General features: G+C 41.2%; 1 protein-coding gene across 4 annotated transcripts in view; it reads right to left on the bottom strand.

Moving 5' to 3' along the window:
- Positions 1-8,231: 8,231 nt before the first annotated feature.
- Positions 8,232-21,760, bottom strand: part of PIK3CB (phosphatidylinositol-4,5-bisphosphate 3-kinase catalytic subunit beta) — an 86,472-nt gene continuing 72,943 nt past the window's right edge. For all 4 annotated transcript variants that reach the window (XM_050308300.1, XM_050308302.1, XM_050308303.1 and 1 more), the window contains 8 exons: positions 19,617-19,795; positions 18,908-19,017; positions 18,518-18,596; positions 12,947-13,114; positions 12,396-12,519; positions 11,200-11,345; positions 10,175-10,307; positions 8,232-9,700 (listed from right to left, as the gene is read on the bottom strand). In XM_050308300.1, the coding sequence (XP_050164257.1) occupies positions 9,563-9,700; positions 10,175-10,307; positions 11,200-11,345; positions 12,396-12,519; positions 12,947-13,114; positions 18,518-18,596; positions 18,908-19,017; positions 19,617-19,795 (1,077 nt within the window). In that variant the 3' untranslated portion in view covers positions 8,232-9,562. The remainder of the gene's footprint in view (positions 9,701-10,174; positions 10,308-11,199; positions 11,346-12,395; positions 12,520-12,946; positions 13,115-18,517; positions 18,597-18,907; positions 19,018-19,616; positions 19,796-21,760) is intronic.

Here is a 21,760-nt window from a genome sequence, read left to right as displayed (position 1 = left end):
AGGCCAAAGGGATAATTCTTGGAGACAAAGCATCACAACGCGGAAATGCAGCCTAATCAACTGCTTTGTCAAAAGAAAAAGGAGACAATTTCCAATCCTTAACTAAAATCCCCAGTTGGTTCTTCATCTTTTCAGGGTTCTGGTTTTTGCTTTGCGGTGTTTGTTCCATCTCACATTTGTTTCACTGCTTCTGTTCTCTGCACAAAGCTGCTTCACTGGCTCCTGGCTTTTTGCTTCTATCAAACGAGCCGCCTCTGCTCTTGGTTTAAGCAACCAGCTTAATCAGGAAAGAGAGCATGTGGAGGGAAATATTCATTATGTTTAATGTCCAAGCCTACTTCCCATAATTACGTGGAATAGAGCAAGAATATCCAGAGTCACCTTGTGTCTGCAGGATTTTTCAGAGCAGGTATTTGCTTCATCTGATGGAAAGCAGCTGCTCCCTGATCTCAACTAAACCTCCCGCGTAACCAGGACCCTTTGCAGGTAGAGTAACACACCCAGACCTCGCCAGGTACAACACAGCAAGGGAGAGGCTTTCGAAAAGCTACTCAGACTTCTGTTTTCATCTAAACAGGTGGTGGTGTTATGACAGATAAAATGAGCTGGCACAAAGGAAAGAAGGACCTCACGGAAGGAAGCACAGGAGATGGGAAGCACAGCCGAAAAAAGCGAGAGCGGCTATTTAAGAAGAGATTTTCTGGACTGAGCCTCTTCTCTGGGTCTCCTAAGAATAAATTGTAAGTACAGCCTAGATTATATTTTGTATACATTTTTAACCAAAAAAATTTGTAACTATTTCCAGAGCAGCTCTGGAAGAGCCACAGACATTTGTTACCTCTGCTGTATTAACTGTTTCATAAACAAGGAAACAGTTATGGACCAATTAAACAAGTTGATCTAAAACTTAGGAAGTCCCTGGCAGAAGCAGACACAAAATGAACATCTCCAAACCTTGTGTGTCTCTGTGTTTATCTTATAACCATTTCCCAGCGCTTCCAGTGAGAGCTTCAGAGAGGCAGCATGTCTGTTCCTCCAGATACACACTAGCACTGCCAGCACGACAACCCAGGACACTGGTCCAGCAGTGACACTGCTGGAGTTTTGTTGCACCAACAGCTGTAATTTCGGGGTGTAATGGGCAATGGCAATGTATGGGCAGCAGCAAAAATCACTGTCCAACAAAGTCAGTACTACGAAGTTTCTTGAATCAGAGCATAATTATTGCTGGTGTCCCTACAATAGTGCCTTTGTACTTACTACTTTTCAGTTAGAAGGAGAAAAAGCAAACCAAAAAGACAAAGCAATGCAAAACTATTCCTTCTTCAACAAAAGTAAGCAGAGGTAAAAGTGAGTTTGAGCTTACTGCTTTGTGCATGTATTAGTTTTGAGCCATTATAATCATCCATATGGGATTTGAAATTCTCTTCTTGGGTCTTTCTATTTGATATTCTTCATATTATTCTTCCTTAACACAAATTAAACTGAGTGTATGCAACATGCTAAGACCAGAAGGGGTTTCCAAAAAGTGTTTTTTCTCATTGAAGACCTGTTTTCCCTACAGATCTCCTACAAAGAGTCTGTCTTTGATAATTATCATGAAATTACCGTCTTAGCAGGAAGTGCACGCAAGTCTCCACAATTACTCAGCTAACTACATTAAGCTTGATAGCCACAGCAGCTGGTTACAGGCTCGACATAAGATTAAAATACACTAGCCAGAAACAAACCTGAGAGCCAGATTTTTCTCTCAGACTGATCTAATTGCAGCACAACTAATACCAAGGGCTTGGCTTTGGGATTTATCTTGCTGCACTGCTAAGGAACTGGACTAGAAACATAGTCAAACATCCAAGAAGTGAATTACAGCTGTGAGTTATTCTCTGTTGTTCATGATTTCACTGAAGCGTGCATTCAGGGGACAGACAAATCCAATTGAAGCAGTAAAACCACATTTTCTGGACCTCAATCCTTATGTGTCAGTGATAAATATGGATTTCCCCAGTTTGATCAGAAAAAAAAGAATTAAAAAGAAATTGAACAGGAATGTAGGAACCTTCTCCCATGGTGCTCTCACATTAATGGAAAGAGTCAGTCTTCAGACCTTACTGGATATATTTCTACAGACACCTTGCATGGCGGTGGTTTTTAAACACATTCAAGCCATCAGGGCCTACAGAACTCTCACAGTGGTATAGCCAAATCACATCATTTCTACATTTCAGCACTGATTTGCGAGCTCTTGTAAGGGATTATGGAGGTTAGCTGCTTGATTTTGAAGCACTATTTTATATAAAATACAATGGTATATAATTTGATCAAGAGACCTTTTCTTTCAGCTCTTCCATCTCTGTTCAAGCTCAGTGCAATACAGGGCTTATCTGCTGGCCAGCATTAAAGTGCATTGTTAGTGCACACAAGTGGAAAAAGAACCTTTATGATGGTATAGGGGAGGCCTACTAGGTCAGATGTCAGTAATTTAGATACACAGAGCTATATGGAATTTGTCTTCATGCAAACACATGAGGCTTGTGCCACAATCACCCACAGAAAAGCTGCATATTAAAGCTCCTACCTAGCCAGCTAGTGCCACTGGTTTATGGCTTTGTTTAAATGATGGAAATCCTTTAATCATTCTGTGTTCTAAAACTAAGGGTTTGTCACTGCCATCACAGCCAGACTCTCCTTTTTCTGTGTATTCCTGCTTTCTGCAGGTGACCACACATTGCACCTGCTCCTTGTGTGCACAGGTACAGCCTGGGCAAGGGTTCATAAATCACACACTGATTGCTTCTGCTGCCCTAGGAAGTGCACAGGCTGAACTCATCACCTCTCTTTGTGACTGTTGTAGCCCTCAGGGAAGAAGTCAGCTTTTTGAAGACAAGAGGAGATGTTTACACAGGAAAGGCTCCAAGAAGCTGAAGCCAGCGCGGGAGGAAATCTGTTCTTTGAGGCAGCCGCGCTCCGGGAAAATGTGCCCGAAATGCGAGATCCTCACCTGCCGGAAGTGCGAGACCCTGCACTCGGAGAGCGGCTTCATCGCCCACAGCCTGCTCGACCACTATGACAGGGGAGGAGCCACAGCCCGCCTGTGACTGCAGAGAGGTGATTAAAGATCTGCTGGGGGTGCCCTGCCAGTACCCAACCACATCCCAAATGCTAAAGCTTGGATCCCTCAGGCTCACTGGGGCTCTGGCCTGTGCAGCATCAGCAATTTCAGCCATACTGCAGCTCATACTATACACAGCAGATGCACATGCAGTAATTTAACCAGCATGCACCCTGCGAGCAAAGATCTGTAAGCTAAAAGTTTCTCAGCTGCTAAGGACAAGGAATTGTTTCAGAAATAATCGCCAGTTTTCTTTGCCCTCTCAAGGAAGCAAGATTATCCCATCGAGCTGCAAAGGAAGTGACTATTGCATGCAGAACACTGGGTGCATTACTCTTATTTGCAGTGCCTTGGTATGTTTCAGTATTGTTTGTGGTCTGGAATATTAAACATTTTATTTTTAAATTAACTAGCTTGGGTATGCAACTTGATGGGGGAAGGGGGCTTCTAAAGGCCACAAGGATGGCAGATCACATCCAAACACCCTGCTAGAATTTCTGACCTTTCACAGGCTTTCAACACCTCTCTTATGATTCAGCATCTTGCCTTAAAAGAAGCAACAAGGATCACAACTCTCAAAGTATTTGAATTTTCTTTGGGTTCTTAAACCCAAACCTGTAGTTTTTAAGCAGTTCTTAAAACTGTGTAGTGCAGCTCCAAATAACAGGCCAATACACAATGGTAGGGCCAGGTGACATAAAGGTCCAGGCATACATAAAACTATTTATCCTTATTGTTAAGTACAGGTGAAAGGAGGTAGTAGCCTCTGGAATAGGTTATCCCAAGTTTAGCAGCATGCATCTTCTCCTCCTATGGCAACTGGCCAATTCTGTATGCAGAATGAATTCCTCACTCTGTGGTTGGGAACAGCCTAAGCAGCCTTAGTGTTCCATAGCCATTGATACTAAGGGTTCTTTTATTTAGCCAAGCAGACAGAACACAGGCTGGGAAGTTTGGACCTGTTTCATTACTCCTTTTCCTAAGGACTCTCTGTGTTCTTCCTGCTCCCGTTTTGGAACTGTTCCATTTTTGTTCCAATGAATGTTTGATAAGGGGACTGGAATCCTGATTTTTTTTTCTCTCCCTAGGGAGTACTTTGACTGAGCTATGTCATCCATTCTTGTGTTTTGTTTCCACCCTCTCAGAAAACAGTTTCAACAGGAAGAATTCAGAGCCACATACACATTCCTGTGCTCCAGAGTATCTTGAACAATACTGCTTAGTTCCCTTTATGCAATGTCAAACACTCAATGCTCCTTAGCAAGAGATAGAGACCATTTCAGAAACCAGACTGAGCTGTCCAATGCCCAGTGCCCATTAGGTACCATATGTAGGAGAAAACCTTAGGCAGGATTCACAAATAGGAATGAACCGCTACCAGGAATGAACCCTTCTGCCCAAACTTCACTGGCTCTGTGTCCTTCTAGCAAGTGCCCAGACTTCCTGCCCAAACACAGACTTCTAAAGCCAGAAATTAGATCTTACGAAGATCCTTGTGCTACAAGGACCTTAATCCCTCAGAAACCATGTTTCCATGGTGCTTGATTGCAGCTTCCGCTCATTTGCTTCATAAAAGCCAAGCAATGCCTGGCAAACCAGAATTAACCTTTTACATTTCCCTGTGACTGCTATTCTTAAGCTGTGGTCCTTCACAGCTTTCCCAAGAATAAGCCACGACATTGCTTTAGAAATATCTATTCATCCCCATCCCTCTTCATCAAACAATCCAGAGGAAACATCTCCAGACAGTCACCTGAGGAAGAGCAAGGTGACAGACTGAAAGGATGAAGGACTAGGTCATCACAGCAGCATTATTTAAATCTGACAGTCCACTCCAGTGAAACCAGTTCCAATAGGTTACATGGCTGAGCTGTTAGCCAGGTGTTCCAGAGGGGACAGAACGAGCATCTGCTTGGTAGGATTTCCTTTGTGGCTTGCTAGAGTACACCCAGCAAAGCTCCTCATGGGGGCTATTAGTCTGGAAAGGCATCTGGGTAATAGCAATGTGCAAACCCAGCTCATTTAAGGGAGCAACTTTCTCTTCCCCTCATTTCCCCCACAGTCAGTGCTGCCTTCCTGTCCTATTTGAAGGACAGCTGCTAATATGGGTAAGGTGAATCATTTCCCTGGTCAGCATTGCAGAAGCACCACTCTTCTCCTCTATCAGTCACGAAGTCAAGCTTGGGAAGAACAACTACAGCATTTCTATTATGCACTGAGCAAGCATGAACAAATATGGTACTTGTTGTCTCAGTAGCTGTTAAATTACTGCACCTTTCCTGGGCTGGCTGCTCTGCCGGGTACTGTGAGACCACGTTTGTTCCTGTCATACCCAGGTTTATGTGTGTGGTATTGAGGTCAGGCAATAAAGCCACTACCTTGAGTTTAACCTGACTTGTATCTCACCAGCCACGGCACAATGAGGAAAATTTTTCACCAAAAACCCCACAGACTCCTACAAATGGTGAGATCCCAGAGCCAAGGAGCACTGGCACCTCTATGGCAGCACCCACTGACACTCGTCCATCAGGACAGCTCCACCCCCTCAGCTCTTATGCCAGACAAGTAATTTCTAAAATTAATTCAAGAAAACTTGCCAAAAACTGGAACACATTATGTGAGCACAGGATTTCAGTTTTAGATTTTAAAGCCGGCTCAAGACACATAATATATTGTGAAAGAATTATAATAGAAATACTGATTACACATTTAAAAGATTTAGGCTTGAAATCATGCCTAAAGAAAAAAGCTACGATCATAGCCTGACATATCAATTATTAAGAGCATGTACTCTTTAATTATCTGATTCCAATAGCTCAAGGAAATTTAAGAGGAATATTGGCTCTATTATATTAAATACACGAATGGGCTCTATCAAAGGCACTCACTGCAATGTGAGTGACTTGTAAATCAACACACCCCTGCCAATGCAACTGATACAAGAATAAAAGGGAAAGGAAGCAACTCCACTGGTGAGGGGCAAATCCATGGGAGCTCTTGCCCTGGAAATCCAACACAGGACAAGCAGGAATATCAAAGCAGCAGTTGTCACCATTTGTTCACAAATCAAATGATTCAAGGTAAAGAATGATTCAAATCCAATGATTTAAGGTAAAGTACCCACAGAGTACTCATGCAATCAAAAGAAAAACAGAATAAATTAATACAATATATATACAGTGCATATACCAAATTTCAGTTTTGGTTTTTAAAGCAGCCTAGGTAGCTTTCCTCTCTGGCGGATACAGTGAAGGCCTTGAGAAAGAAAAGTAATTTTTTCAGTTGACATGTACAGAGCAGACTAGAAGTAGACCTGGAGAAAAGTATTTAACATAACATGAGACCATCTGAACTGAAGATGTTTGATATCAAAGTTGTACCTTATGTTTCTTTTCTACAGCTGCACAAAGCTACATCCTTTCCAAAGCTTCCACATTTAAAAAGGCTTTGTTTCTCCTTATTGTTACAAACAAAATCATTAACCTCTCATATTATAGTTTGACCATTTGATGCCTTCTGAATTCTGTAAATGGTCTAAAATAACATGATCCCACTCAGCCCACAAGAACTTACCATTTCAATACTGCAGCTGGATACTGGGAGGTAAGTACAGAAATAAGCAGTAGATTGATGTGCAAGAATTCCAGTCTTTTCCTCTTGGGTGACAAAATGTGAAGGACAGACTGTCTCTCTTCCAACTTTTCACAAAGCAATTATTTATTTATTTATTTGTTTGTTTGTTTTCCGAATGAAAGTCTGTATACCACAGGCTGTAGCAAATGCGATGAAAACCAGGGAAAGTGCTGATCTATTTACTAATACAATTCAGCAAACCAGTACTCCACTCAAAACTTAACATGAAGGTATCACAAAATTAACCTTGGTGACCTTAGAAACACTGCTTGCTGTCAGGTTCATCCCTGAGCTGTCAGCCTGGAAGGCATTCCTCTGGGATGTGCCATCTTCTCAGCTATTTGACCAAGATCAATTTACATGAGGAGAATGCATCATCTTTGCTGCCAAACACAAAAATAGACCATTTACAGGCCTGTAACTTCCTCTCCCCATTCTTGCTAATTCATTGCCAAGAGTAAGCGTAGCAAAGGTAAAGACAACCAAACACAACACAGCCAGTTCAAGGGCTAACAACCAACACAAACACTGGGCAGAAGTAGTATTTCTTACTAATCTCTAAATACCTTCCTCAAGGAAGATGGTGAGGAAATCCCATTGCTTTTCTCAAGTACTTTTATAACCTGCATCAAAATCGCATCCAAAAAAAAAATCTTACAACACAAAATGACTTTATTCAGTGCAATATCCTGGTGGTACTTGAGGGAAGGTGTTCCCACCTGGAGGTCAAGGCTCCTACGTCCAGTTTGGCCAACAGGAGTGAGTCTGAGGCACAGCCTTGAATGACCTGTCCCACGTCCCACAGGCAGGCTGGGCTGGAACACAGAACTGACCTGCCTGTCTAGCTGTGGATATAAAGGTGCCATCACACTCCCTCCTCTCAGATACCACACACACCAGCTCCAAGCAGCCCAGGGGAACTTGCCAACTTCATCTCCAACTTCTGGGAAAGGTTTTGTCTCCCTCAACAAGACAGTGTAGCGGAGATGTCTGAGTACTCTGTTTCACAGAAAATACAATGTGTCCAAGAACAGTTACTTATGCAAATTTACATGCTGTGAATTAGCCGAGGATGAAATTACTTTTTTCCAGAGTTATCACCTGTAACGTAGTTTCTTTTTAGCCTTCCTGCCATCTGCTGCAGATTATATATATATATATATGTATTAAAAAACCCCAGGGGAAATAGCACTTTTAATGCTACTATATTGTATTAAAAAAAAAAAAAATCAAACCCAACAAAACCAAACCACAAACCACTTGTTACTTTTACCATATTCTAGAACCAGAAGTCTGTTCAAATAGATAAGCCCAATGGGTGAGGGACAAGAGAATACAGAATGCCACCTTGGCTCCAGGCAGGTTCTTGACCTCTAAAAGAAACAAGGAAACCCCAAACCAACAAAAATAAACCACTCTCAACAAAGTAAAAGCACCTTTACCTAAATCCCTACCAACAATAAACCAACATTTCTATGCAGAACAACTGTTTAGTCAAAAGGTAAATATATATGTTTAATTCTCTTTCAAATGTCAACAAGAATCAAGAGCTACCAGTGATCCTTGGAGAACAAGCAGTAGTTAAAATCTCTCTTGCTGATGTTCAGAAACAGTATGTTACATCTTTGAACCAGCAGTTCCATATTGCACGTAACAAATTTGCTCTCCATTTAAGCACCTAAAAGCCTGGTACCTCACTAAATAAATTAAAACAAATCCAGTTTCTTCAGCAACCATCTCTGACATACATATCTTGGTAAAGCAACATTACTGCAAGTTTTTAATAAATACAGTGAGAAAAGACCAGTGACTTCGCATTGGTGTTCTGTGAAACGACCTTTCCCCATCAACACTTGCTTGTCCAAACACTTGGGGTTTTTGGTGTGTAGGCTCTAAAAACCACTTTGTGTAATATATTGAATTAAAATGTCTCTTACATAAGTCAGTACATTTTGCAGGGAGCAACTAATCTGAGATCCAAATTTCAGTGTAAGGCTGTGAGAAGCTTCTTGCTGAACCTGAACCAAATGTGCTTCTCAAGGTGCTGAGGGCAAAGCCCCAGAGGCTGAGTGGGAGACCATTACAACGAGGGATTCACAGGCACGTCTGGAATTGGCCTCACCCTCCTGATTCTGAAGGGCTTCTTTTGTGTGTGTTATGTCAGAGGAAAAGAACTGTGCAACCCTGAACATTTGGATGCTGTATCATTCCCAAAGATGTCCCTGTCCTACCCCCACCCTGCCAACATCCACCCTTCCTTCAGCAGCAGCACAAGACATGAGCAGCTCCCTGCAGTACAGTGATACCGTGGTTGCTATTTACAGTAGAATTAATGCATCTGTGCCAGGAGGGCAGAGGTCTTATGAAAAATATACACAATATGGTCATTTTTAGCCAGATTAGGATATAAAAAAAAATTTACTCTTCAAGTCCCGACTTTAAACAAATAACAGTTCTGTCAGAGGTCTTCAACCCTCCCGAGTATGTTAGAGTACATTACTCTAACGTATAAAAACAAATATTTACACCTCCATAAAGTACCAAAGAATTTTTAAAAATGCCTAGTAGCTCTCAGCGTGCAAAGTCAGCAGGAACTGATTATCCAGGATGTTCACTGTTTCTAGAGACAGTCTTGGAATCAAGCATTCAGAAGCAGAGTGCAAAAGACTCAGGAGTTATTTCAGTCCATTTCTTTTTGTTGTTTGTGAGCCTGAGAGCGTTATCCAAACGATTCTTGAAGTTTTGTTGGTCCATAGGACAGACACCCTCTAAAAACACTTATCAAGCTAACCTTCAGCTTAGTGCAAATGCAGAAGTCTTCTAGGATCTGTAATCTTTTCTAACAGTGTGAGCCATCCAGTTCACTTTAGTAGTCCAACTTTCCCGGAGTGCTTCATCAAACTTTTGCTTAAATTGTTTTAGTGCTTCTTCCTCAGTCTTCCCTAAGGCAAGAGAGTCCTAAGACAATAGGAAAACAAGCACTGTCAGGAATTTTAAAAAAACACAGTTAAAACCTCCATCACCTTCCAACACAAACCACATTCTGGTTTGTTCTGTTGTGTCACATTTTCACCTATTCATTGAGCCATCAGTGTACTATCAGAGGTATTTTCTGGGTTTAAAGATAAAACTGAAAAAGAATTAAGCAAATTATTTTCCCCTTTATGGGTCTCTGCTTGTGTATGAGCCAATATGGAAACACTACACACTAGATTTAAGATGCAGGGATGCTGAACTCATGAAAGGAACAGTTTCCTTTGAGCACTAGGACTGACTACAGACCTTGTTCTATAGAGCTGAAAAAGAAAGCTTTGAGGACTGTGTGGAAATCTTGGCAGAAATGGAAAACAATTAAAATGTATTAATCTTGGAATCAGAAATTCACATCCTGGAAAAATGCTAAGTCCTGTTGAGCTGTAAATCTTACTTTACCTTGAGATACTGGATGTCCTTGACAGAGGTCAGCTCTGGAAGCCCTGCAGTCAACATCAGTGCAAAGAGTGTAATAAATAGGTTCCCATGTTTCCGCAGGATCAGGTAGGCTTCTTCACAATACTGCCGGAACCTTGGTGTCCCACCAGGGCACATGCAATGAACACAGCACGTGAGAACTTCCACAGAGGGCAAAGGTATGGAACCATTTCCAAAATTCCTTATCTGGTCTAACACATGTATTGTAGGAACAGAAAGTACAGAGATGTCTGCAGAACCCCTGATGCATTCTCACAAACATATCCCATGGCTCTGCAACAGGCCCCTAAAACATCAGTACAAAAGACCACCAGCTGTTCTTTGGAAAGAACAAAAATGCCAGAGGTCATGCCAGTGTCCCATCTGCTGAGAATTTGTTAGGTGAAATTCCCTGATGATCCTATTGAGTGGATCTACAGTGGAAAAACAAAAGCCCTATAGCAGTCCCTCGATATCAGCCCAACCTGTCCCTAATCTCTATCATCTGTAATTCCTTCCTACAGAGAAGGTCAAAACTCAACCAACTGCCAGATCTGGCTGGATTTTGAGCACGTGGCTCTCTACGCCCAAGTGTCCAAGCAAGGTCAGGATGGGGTAGCACCCTGAGTGTGCACTGATGGACAGGAAGGGCAAAAGGGAGCCTGTTCCTAAGGCCAGTGCTTCACCTCACCTGAACAAGTCTGTGGCACCCTTGCCTAGAGCCCGGTGCTGCTGAAGGCAAAACCAAATGAGCTCAGCAAAACCTGCCACCTCCTGCTGTGGGAGGTAGAACTGCATCTTCCCACTGCAGAACTGCAGCTTCTGGTTATGAAATACTTGGTATGTACATCCTAGCTCAGGTAGAGAAGCAGATAGGACAGTAAATGCATGTTAGGACACCTCCACACAAATGCAAATGTGCAAATCAAACCCAGATAGGTTCCTGGCATGCTGGAAATTATCACCAGAGATCATCTCGGTTACAAAGCAATCAAAATAATACTCACCGACCAAATTTTTCAGTGTTCCCTGTTTTTCCTTGTTGAATAACATGAATGAAATCATAGGTGAGTATGAAAGGTACCCGTTCCCTTTTAATTCCAAACTTGGACTTAAAGTTTCCAAGAATATGCCCAAAATCTATGTGAAAGAGCTAAAAAGAGAAACAGAATTGGAAGTTAATTTCTCCAGTGAAATATGTCACTTTTCTGATGATATCTCTGCAGGATGCTGGTATTAAGAACAGTTGTAACTCCTAATGCAACTCTCCACAGCCCATGGTTTCAGCCCTCTGGGGTTAGTTTGAAAACATTTCAAGATTTCAAGTCAGTGATAATGTCCACGCTCTTAAGAGTGGCCACTGCAGCAAATCAGTGTGCAGAATATTATCTGAGGTTTCAGGTGCTGCTGTCTGTCACTGGATGTCCTGCTGGCAATATCACCCAGAAAAATGAGCCCAAGGATGAGCCCACGAGGCTCAACATCATCATATCCAAGGACTTCCCACATAAAAACAGAGGCAAAGCCAGCAGAATTAAGTTAATCTTAAGGAACCTGTGGCAGTTCTCCCATTTTAGAATCAAAGATAAGGGCATTTTGGCTTTCTTCCAGGAGGTACAAACTTAAATGAACACTGCAAATGTCTGTAGAACTCTCACTTTTATAACCTTTACTAGTTTTCTAGGTAGAATAATTTCAACTAAATCAGACAAGTTTTATAGTACAAAGTAGTCATCAAACAAGAAAATACATGTCTAAGAGCTCACCCCGGTGCTCAGGGCACAGCATTATGCTGGTACTGGTTCCACACTGAGCATTTCTGCAGGGCTGAGCTGCAGAGTCACTTCAGGCAAACTGCACTGCTCCAAAATACAATTCATGCCTTTTTAAGGATGGTCTTTTGCAAGATACTCTAAAATTACTTTTATTCAATGATTCTGAACCATTAACAGACCTTTTGGGTGTTCTGAGAAAGCTCTACAGAACAGCCTCTCTTGATACAGAATTGCTTACTGAACAGGCACTGGTCTGTCCTTCCACCAGCATTACATTTCCTCTCCTTGAAGCTTTCTTTAATTCTCAGTGAACAAAGGCATAATTTCTAACCATCTGTGGATTTAATTTCACCAAGACATCACAGAAATTACAGGTTCTCAAGACAATTCTTGCATACTGTTATTCTGCCCAGGGAAAGGATTTTTACCTGCCCGTTTTTTCTGACCATGATGTTGTCACTGTGTCTGTCACCAATTCCTAATACATAAGTAGCTACACAGTAGCCAGCACAAGACAGAGTAAATTCTTCAATGGCTCGATCCAAGTCATCTCTGCAACCACAAAGACAAACAATATTAGTGACACTATTGGTAATTCCTGTCATGCCTTGATCCCAAGTAGGATTTTTGCTTGTATAAACCACAAATCCTTTAGGATGCTGTAAAACCAGGCTTACTTGAGAAAAAATACTGTAAAAGTAGCCATGGAGAATAGGCAATAAGAAAGGCAACAACATCACGACTTGAGACCCATGTTTGTTTGTTTTGCCAAGTCTAGTATAACTCAACAACATGCAGTGAAAATGCTGCAAATGCCAGGTCCAAGGGCACCAGGAATCTGAGTCAGAATTTGACATAATAGAAAAATAATTAGCAACAAGCCTGCCAGAAGAACAATACCTCCCTCAACATTAACAGAGAAAGTTAAGAGGCATTTTGTAGCTCATACTATAGCTGAGAAAATAACCATAGAAATTACCCTAAATTGTATTCCTTCAGCCAGTTCAGGAGCGCGTCCTTGTTGAAGGCAGCGGCTGCAGCAACGTTGCTGCTATTTAACTGAATGTCAGCAATGGTTTCTGAACTAGAAACAGCCTCAATAAGGCCAGAGTGATCTCCAGTTGCCAAACAGCCATAGGGCAATATCCTGAGAGGAAACAGAATCACGTTAAAATCAGACATAGCAACATGTTTCTTTGGTGTATCAATTTTCCCAGAGGGCTGAATACTGGCACTCATTTGAACAGTAAACCTTTCAAAGGTCAACATACACGAATTGCTTGTAAAGGTAAAATACCAGCAATACATTTAAAACATTAATTTTTCCTATTATGTACATATATGTTAAAAAAAAAGAAAGAAAAAAGACATTTTAAGAATCCTAATTTTTCCCAGTTACTTGTACTTTCACGGGACGACCCACAGAGGGAGCCCCAGGTTTGCATTTCTCAATTCCTGCCCGGACAGACACCAACACACTCCTGCTCATTCCAGATAAATCACTTCTGTAAACGGGAAAAAAAGGATCTTATCCTTTCCCTGCTTCTTCCTATTTCAAATTAAAATGCTAGAAATTCTTCTAAATATAGACATATAAAATGTTTCCCAACTCTTACTAAATTTAAGCATAGAAACACAAAGGAAAACAGGAATACATCTCTTAACTTGCCTGGTATCTGCGAACATACCTGTGCATTCACATACTGGGACTAGTAAAAACATCTCCAACAACACCACTGCCTTACAATAAGGCACAGTTAAGGATATGAACCAAGGAGAGATGTGTCTAAACAGATGAGTGTTTTGTCACTCGAGGTGCTCACAAAGCTAACCAGAATGCCAATTCCCCATGGGATGGGAGCTCAGTGCGTGCAATGGAAACTTGCAGCAAACTCTTCAAAGGCACTGCATCCCAAACTGAGCTGTCTGTTCTCATGCCAGGCATCTCAGGTGAAGAATATTATCTCAGTTGTGGTTGTGAACACAGGTATAAGAGAACAGATGCCCACAAAAATCTAACTTCAGTACACAAGCTATAGACTAGCACTCACTAACTTACAGAGCTGTATAAAACAATTGCAGGACATATTAAAATTGATGTGCGTGCATATACACATACCTATACCTGTACATACATATATATCTATATGTGTGTATATATATATATATAAAAAGTACTGCTGGTGGAGCTGTCAGTTTTATTTATATATAAAATAGATATTACATTTCATTGCTACAAAGCAGAAGTCATCTCCTAACTGACACAGCCTATTATCCCAAGCCATAGAAGGAAAATAAATAAAATTCCATACAAAATTAATCACTTTTTTTTTACCATAATGGTTATCAGGCAACTGAGCAGTTTCTCTACCTCAGGGATAACACAACTGAAACAGCACAAGCTGCAGTAACTACATAGTCTGGAACTCCACTGGCAACAAAGCCAACTGAAAACCAAATTCGACAGGGTATTTCGAGAACACTCAACTTCAAAACAATAAAAGCAGTGCAGACTTGGAACCTTCTTCCCATTTCTGTTCTGATCTATGTCCCAGTTACAGCCCAGCTCCCCAGACCAGCAGGTCTCACAGTGACCAGAACGGGGTCTGTAATCCCCCACCAGCAGCGCCCACGACACACGGAAGCACAGCCCGTCCTTATCACGACACGACAAATGGGAGCCAAATATTGCCAGGTTAAAGTGCACGCTGGCCTCCTTCCACAGCATTTCAACCCACCCTGCTGCAGCTTAGCTGGGCACATGGCCAGCAACTTCCCCTTCAAAAGCAAGCAATGATGAAAGCCTTCAGCCCCTTGAGGGCTGTGTGCTTATAACTGGAGGAAAAAACATCCTTGTCAGAGAGACGGTTTGACAGGAGTCAAGTTAGGGACAAATCCTCTGGGCCCTTTCCATCTCATCCTGGTCTTTCTGACTTCAACATCTGCCAGCAGGATATGCTCCCTGTTTTTAAAGCCAGTGAAATCCATGGACAGATCAATACTGCAGTCCTGGGCAGGACAGAAATTTTTCTCTCCACTTATTTAAAACTGTTCTTTTTTTCCAAGAGTTTAATTCTCCAAAGCAGTATCCTTCCAAATACACACCAAATTCTGGTAATTTATCAGCATATTCTCTGTAACTTCAGGTCCAATACTTTAAAAACCATGACAATCTTTGGAGCTGTAACAAACACATTTTCAGTGTGAATTCTGATTTCATTCATACACATCCACGTAACATCAGACCTCACTGGTAAGAGAGGTGAAAATGAAACCCCACAACAAACAGGCACAAAACAAAACAGTTCTTTGAAGAACATCCAAAAAAGTAACCAAATACTTCTATGACAATTTACCAGAGCAAAGGTGGCTCAACGTAGATCAAACTCCACAAATTCAGTATTTTCTGTTGCTCTGTTACTTTACTGGTTTTTCCCTTAACACAGCTTTGCTGCTCTAATGCAGGTAAAGCAGCCAAACCACTTCCTAATGCAAGGATTACTTTCCTAAGAGGTGCAACACCCCAGACCCCAAAGCATCCCTGGGAAGACAGATGTTATGCTCCTCTGCTGTGACATGTATCTGTAATAGTTAAACTTTCCTCATGGAAATAGTAGAATAATCCATGAAATCTACTGTGAGTACACCTGTACAGGACTTCACAGGCAGAATTTTTGAAAGCCAAGTAACTTGAGGAGTTGTAACTTTTCAGGGGGTTTCAAAGTTTTTCTCTCTCAAAGTTTCATCTGTCATTCTGCAAATGCAGACTCAATATTAATACCGTTTAACTTAACAAGTTTGTTCCCTAACCTGCCTACATTTAAAGTACAAGAAACAACTGGAAAGAAACTACAGAAGAACCTGAGGAAGTTTGGCTGCACATACTTACTAATGTCTTAGGTCAACTATTTCCTGCTCAATTTCCAGGTAATAGTTTGTCTTAAAATTAATAGGTGTGGGGATTAACTAAAAAATATGCTTTTTTGGTATTTTCATTTCTCTCTGCTATTTGACTGACTGAGGTTTAAGGTGAACTGACCTGAGCCAGACTCCTCTGAGTGTCAGAGCAGTGCTTGCCCGGGTGCAGGCCCCTGGTGCTCATGGCTGGCTCTATATTGGGAAGCAGATCAATCTGCACCTCAGGTTTTACTCAGCTGTGCATGCACAGTCCCCCCAGTGCCAGCCAGGATGAAGGACCTACTGGAGCACTGCTGCATCCTCCTGCACAAACACATCTCCTTTTCCATACTAACCCTGCCCTGGGTGTTGTTCAGTCAGACCTCACACACAGGAACCCAGGCAGCACAACACACACGTGCAAGAGGCCAGTTTACCCACGAGACACATTAGCTGACAGTTAAACAAACAAACAAACACTTCCCCTCCTTCAGCTATGGAGATCTCAAAATCAATATATATTTGGTGTTCTTCTCTAGAGAAGAGAAATCCCATTGGGAACATCGTGCTTGCTTTAGACACTGAGCTAAGATCTGCTTTCAAATCACTACTAAACTGCTGTGGATCACAGAGCAGTTAAAGGGAACTGATGACGTCCCAGACTCCGAGGGCAGTGCATCCGTTGCCATTTGAGCCACCCTTCATAGAAGCTGCACAGTTTGCTTGAGGCAAAACACGACTGATGGGGAGAGGCAAACAGCAAGTGCTTCTGCCCTGACACCAGTGACTCAAGCAAGAAGCCCTGATTTTATTTGGATGGAGTTATCAGAATTTCTGTAGTGGAGAAAAGTTGAAAAGTGCAAAATCCATTAAATATCCACCAATGTTATGAACAACTTTAGGGAAACTAAAGCCTCCAAGAACAATGCAGGGCAAGAAGCAAAGACTCCACTCACTGGTACAGGTGCATGACACTATTTTTCAGGAAAGTAGCTTCATTTGACACAATTTTTCTGCCTGAGATCATGACTCACACCCAAGCAAAAACAAGCCAATGAGTCCTGACTCATGAACATGGCAAAGAACTCACCAGCACCACTGTTAACTCACACATTTTGGAGATGTCTCTTCTTGAGAGACATGCAGACTGTAAACATGGAGATGACAAAGTCTTACCCTCCTACCCGAATGCTCCAAGCATTCAGAGTGCTGCTTTGTCCAATTCTGTTCCCAATAAAGGCCATCTGAGAGCCTTCTCTTGGTAAGTATTGATTAATCTCTGTCAGACACAGAATTGTAACCCTGCCCCAATCCCAGAATTTTATTTTATGATGGTAACTGTGAGAGGATGAATGGAAGGAAGATGCTGCCAGTTAAGCAAATAAATGGTAGAGGCCAAATATAGAACTTCAATTCTCACTAGGAACTTCCCCTTTCTACTTTTTTTTTCCTCCTCAGAGTTTTAAGAAAAAACTTGGACATCAGAGCTACTTTTTGGGTTTCCTTTGCTAAGTTTAAAAAATGCCTTTGTCAGGAGAAGCATATTTGATGACTGTAATCACTATTCCTGTTTGCTAAGCACAGTGTGTGGCCCAGGTTGGCATCACAAACTAAGATTCTGGGAAGGCAGCAATCAAAGGATGCCTCAGTTGGAATTCCACAGCTGCCAGAAGCTGCCCTTGCCCCTAAAAAAATGGACTGGTCTCCTCAGAGTCTATTTATAATGACATAAATTATCTTAGGTTTCCTCAAATTAGTGTTCAACTTAACACACACTCAGCCACCTCACAAATGTACATTTCCAAAAACAGTTTGGAATTCACATTCCTATTCTTCTATAAGCAAACAAGTAACAAGTTTATAATTTCACTTGTCTGTGCTGATGTTAAGTGCCTTATGTAGCTCCCACTGTTGTGCTTGAACCATAAAACATTGGAAATGAGCTCAAAGAATCTAAAATAAGTACTTCAGATAATATTTAAATAAGTACTTCTAGAATTACAAAAAACCCCCACATTTAAAAATTAAACACAGCTCTTTCACAGACATATAAAATTGAATTTATGGCCTCCACATGGTTTATAATAATGTGACACCCAGTACTTTCTTTAGGACTACTTTTCTAAAGACCAATTAGAATTTGAGAATCATATTACCTAAAAACGATGCATAACTTTGGGTGGAAAAGTTCCCCACAAGTAGAGCATTGTAGGATAACATGGAACAATGCCTGATCCTGTTCCTCTTTGGAATACTCTGATATTCCTACAAAGAAGTAATGCTCACCTTGGCAAGCACATGAAGGTAAGAAAGCTGCTTTGCACGAGACTTTGAAAGATACAAAGATATTTCTGGTCTGAAAAACATCTTCTGACATTCAAATAGAGTTTTATCAACAAAAGCACGCGGAGTGGGATCCAGCACATACACTGAGGGTGCTCACAGTGACTGTGTCAGTGGGAACAGCCATAAGGGGAGTGCTCAGAGCAGGAAGGAGAGAAGGTTCACCTTGGCTGTGACAACTGAAACCTCTGGGCATCCATACAGATGTTTAGAAAGGGGGCAGTAGGGAAGGTACTTGAAACCAGGAAAGCTTTACTTGTAAAAGTAGACTCTCTATCCAGATAAACCAGAGCCCTCCAGAGATCCTTACCGGAGATCCAGCCCAGCTTCTTTCCAAAGGATGTCCATCAAACGCAAAATCTGGAGCGTCAACATGTCCTGTCGGAGATCTGGAACCAAAGGGTGAAACTGCTGCTTCAGGTTCTCACTGTGTTGCAAACAAACTTTCTAGGGTTTATAAGGCCCTCAGACAAAGGTATCTACAAACACTCCTTGAGCCTAAGGGTTAAAGTGGCATCAACCATAATTACATCATCATGACTGGCCATGCCCGTACTCTGAAACTCAGTCTGAAGAAGATGCTGAGTGTTACCAGTGTTAGAGTCATCCACCTTTACATTATGGCAAAACACTGCAGCACAGCTTAAGTGCAAGCATGGCAGTGAAGAAGGAAAAAATTAAACTATTTGGCATCACTTACCATCACCGTTTTTAAAGATGATCCCTACAAGATCTCCTCCAAACATTTTGTTGTTGTATACTATCCACAGAGGCTTCATTTTAGAATCCATGTATCTACACTTCTCAACACTAGGAGAGAATACAACAGAAGATTTAGTCAAATAAGAAGAATTCAACTGAAAAGGTCTAACCATGGTTCAGAACACAGACTTTCAGTTTGGAAATACCTAAGTGCTCTCTCAGCATTCACTCTGCAGATATGCTGTGAGCACTTACCAAGCTATGGACATATTATAGACGGACTGTATTTGACTGGCATACACATCTCTAGTGCTTAAATCAAGCACCCTCATTTTCAGAGAAAATAGTTTTCTTTCTATTCTTTCCCATCAATTTTTAGACTTTCTGTGCTGTGAAAAGTTTTAGTGACTTCTGTGCTTATTGTTATAAACAGAAGGAAGGAGTGCAGTCAATGGACTTTGAGGCTTATATTTAAACATATTTAGCTATTGTAATGGATCAATGAAGAGAATATTGAGTTTCATGGTGGATCACAAATATCTTCTAATTAATTGGTATCTTAACCTTAGGAAGATTCCCAGCAAACCTCTTCCCATAGGAAAAGCTCCCCATGGCAGCACATCTGCTGAACAACACAGCCAGAGGAAGTTCCTGCTCTACTGATTTCATGCAAAAGCCACAGTGAAATTCCCTCATTCTTTACTTACTGCAGTTCTGAAAGTATAACAGAAGGATTCAGAGGAGACTGAAGGTCAGAAAGTGCTTCTCTGTAAGCATTTTGTTTCAAACACGTATGCATGGCATCTTTTCCTTTTGCTTTGCTTTGCTTCATGGCATTCAGCTTAATTAGACTGTTTAAAGTTTTCATTTTATTAAGGGCTTCCACCTGAAAGAGACATTTTTTCTTTAAGAGTTATTGCTCTGATATAATACAGTGGAAAATCCCATTTCCAAACAAAACAATGTATTAAATAATTCTCCAGCTTTTTAAAAATGGAAATAATAGATGGCAATTAAGTCACTCATGTTCCAGAAATATCATTTTCATAATTAACAGAGACATTGATGGGATGAAAGCCCCTAAGCTTCGAGTTACTTTTAGAAGCATGACTTAACATTTCCCAAAAAATGAATGGGGCATTTTAATGTATGATACATCAGCACAAACTCCTTCTTCAAAATACAAATACTAATTCAACCAAGCACAGAACATAGGTGCCTCTGTCCATACAGAAGTCAACACAAACACTGAGTGCTTCATATTTCTAACAAAATCAGACACTGTTGAGATGAGCTGTGGATGCAGATACTTCATTGTTCACATTAAGTTGCACCCAATAAGACGTGGCCATGTGACCACTTGCAGACAATTGTCACAGATCAGAGTCTGAAATGTTTGTCATTAAAATGCTGCTGCAGTCAGGCATAAGGCAAAAGCTCGAATCGACCAAGGTGTTCCAAATCATAGCATCTCAACTAAACAATATTTTTAACCTAAAAATGTGTAAAAAGGTAATTATTTGCAATAGTACAGGCAGTTTAACCCTTTCTTTCCCTTCTGTTTTGGAAAGTTTTCTACTGGTACATAATTTCTAAGAAAACTACTGTTGTAAAATGTACAGCACTGACAGAGCAAAGCCCTCTGGTAAGAAACCTAGAGAGCACACACAACAAATACAATTTCTACAGCTAAACAACTTGTTGGCCAAATGCAAAACAGCTTTTATAACAACCAGCTGTGTTTGCACCAGCCACAGTTAATGTGCTCAGCAATACAGAGATTCTCCAGCAAACAGCACCAGGCTAACAATTATGAAAGCTGATTTCTATACAAGGAAGCTTCAGTCCAACTTATGAGGTGCTGAGTCAAAACTTACCCCTCCCACAGACTGAACCCTGTCAGGCAGGATGCTGGGGAAATTGTATGCAGTTTGATTATAAAACTGGCAGTGGAGACCTGCCAGGTCAGCCATCTGTCAAAACCAAAAGCCCTCTGCTTTTCCACTATTCTAGGAGCTGTACAAACATCAGTGACAGGGGAACAAAATGGAACCTGTGTTGTACAAACAGGAACTTTTTGAAGTATTTCTACTTTGAATTTCTTCCGTGTTTGCACAGTTGGGAATTTTTTTGCCCTCTCTTTGATTGTACTGACATTTGCTTCCTGTAAAGTGCACAAAAACTTTACTGACTTTATCTCTATTGCTTAAAGCATTTCACTACCTAATCTTTTTTTGATTCTGACAATGCTAACAAGCACACATATGTAAGAGATAGTCTCTTCCATGCCCTGTGAGCTGCAGCAATAAACAGCACAACAGAACATTCCTGTTCCATATGCCTCCCAAAGGATAGTTTTAATGCAGACAAATACCACTCACCAGTTAGTCATCCACTGAGTGAGTCTCTGTGACCTGATACAGTAAATACATTAACTCCAAGAGAGATCGTTTTTCAAATATTGTTATGGTCACAATCCGAATTAACTCACTAAAACTGCATTAGAGACTTCAAACATGATTTGTGAGTGTCTCTTAATGATCTGCTGATAGACTTATTAGTGTTTTTAAAAGCAAACCTCTCGTGCTTTTTAGGGCATTTAAAAGCAAACACATCTCTCTTCTTTCCCCACTCCCCCCAGAAGTGGCACATCCATATTAACACTAAAATGAGTATTTGGGTTACTTCAACACCTCTATTTCCAGGGAGCACTACACGATACTACAACTTCAAGGGGTTTTGCATCACCTTTTAACAAAAGCCAAAGCTGCAGGAAGTAGTCCTGGAGTCATCCAGGTAAAATTTAGGACATGCTGCCTTTACTGAGGGGAAAAAGGTCAAGTGCACAGAA

Source organism: Myiozetetes cayanensis, unplaced genomic scaffold (genome assembly GCF_022539395.1).
Source record: "Myiozetetes cayanensis isolate MyiCay16 unplaced genomic scaffold, myiCay2020 scf13, whole genome shotgun sequence".
Classification (NCBI taxonomy): Eukaryota; Metazoa; Chordata; class Aves; order Passeriformes; family Tyrannidae; genus Myiozetetes; species Myiozetetes cayanensis.
This window is presented reverse-complemented; position numbering and strand designations above follow the sequence as displayed.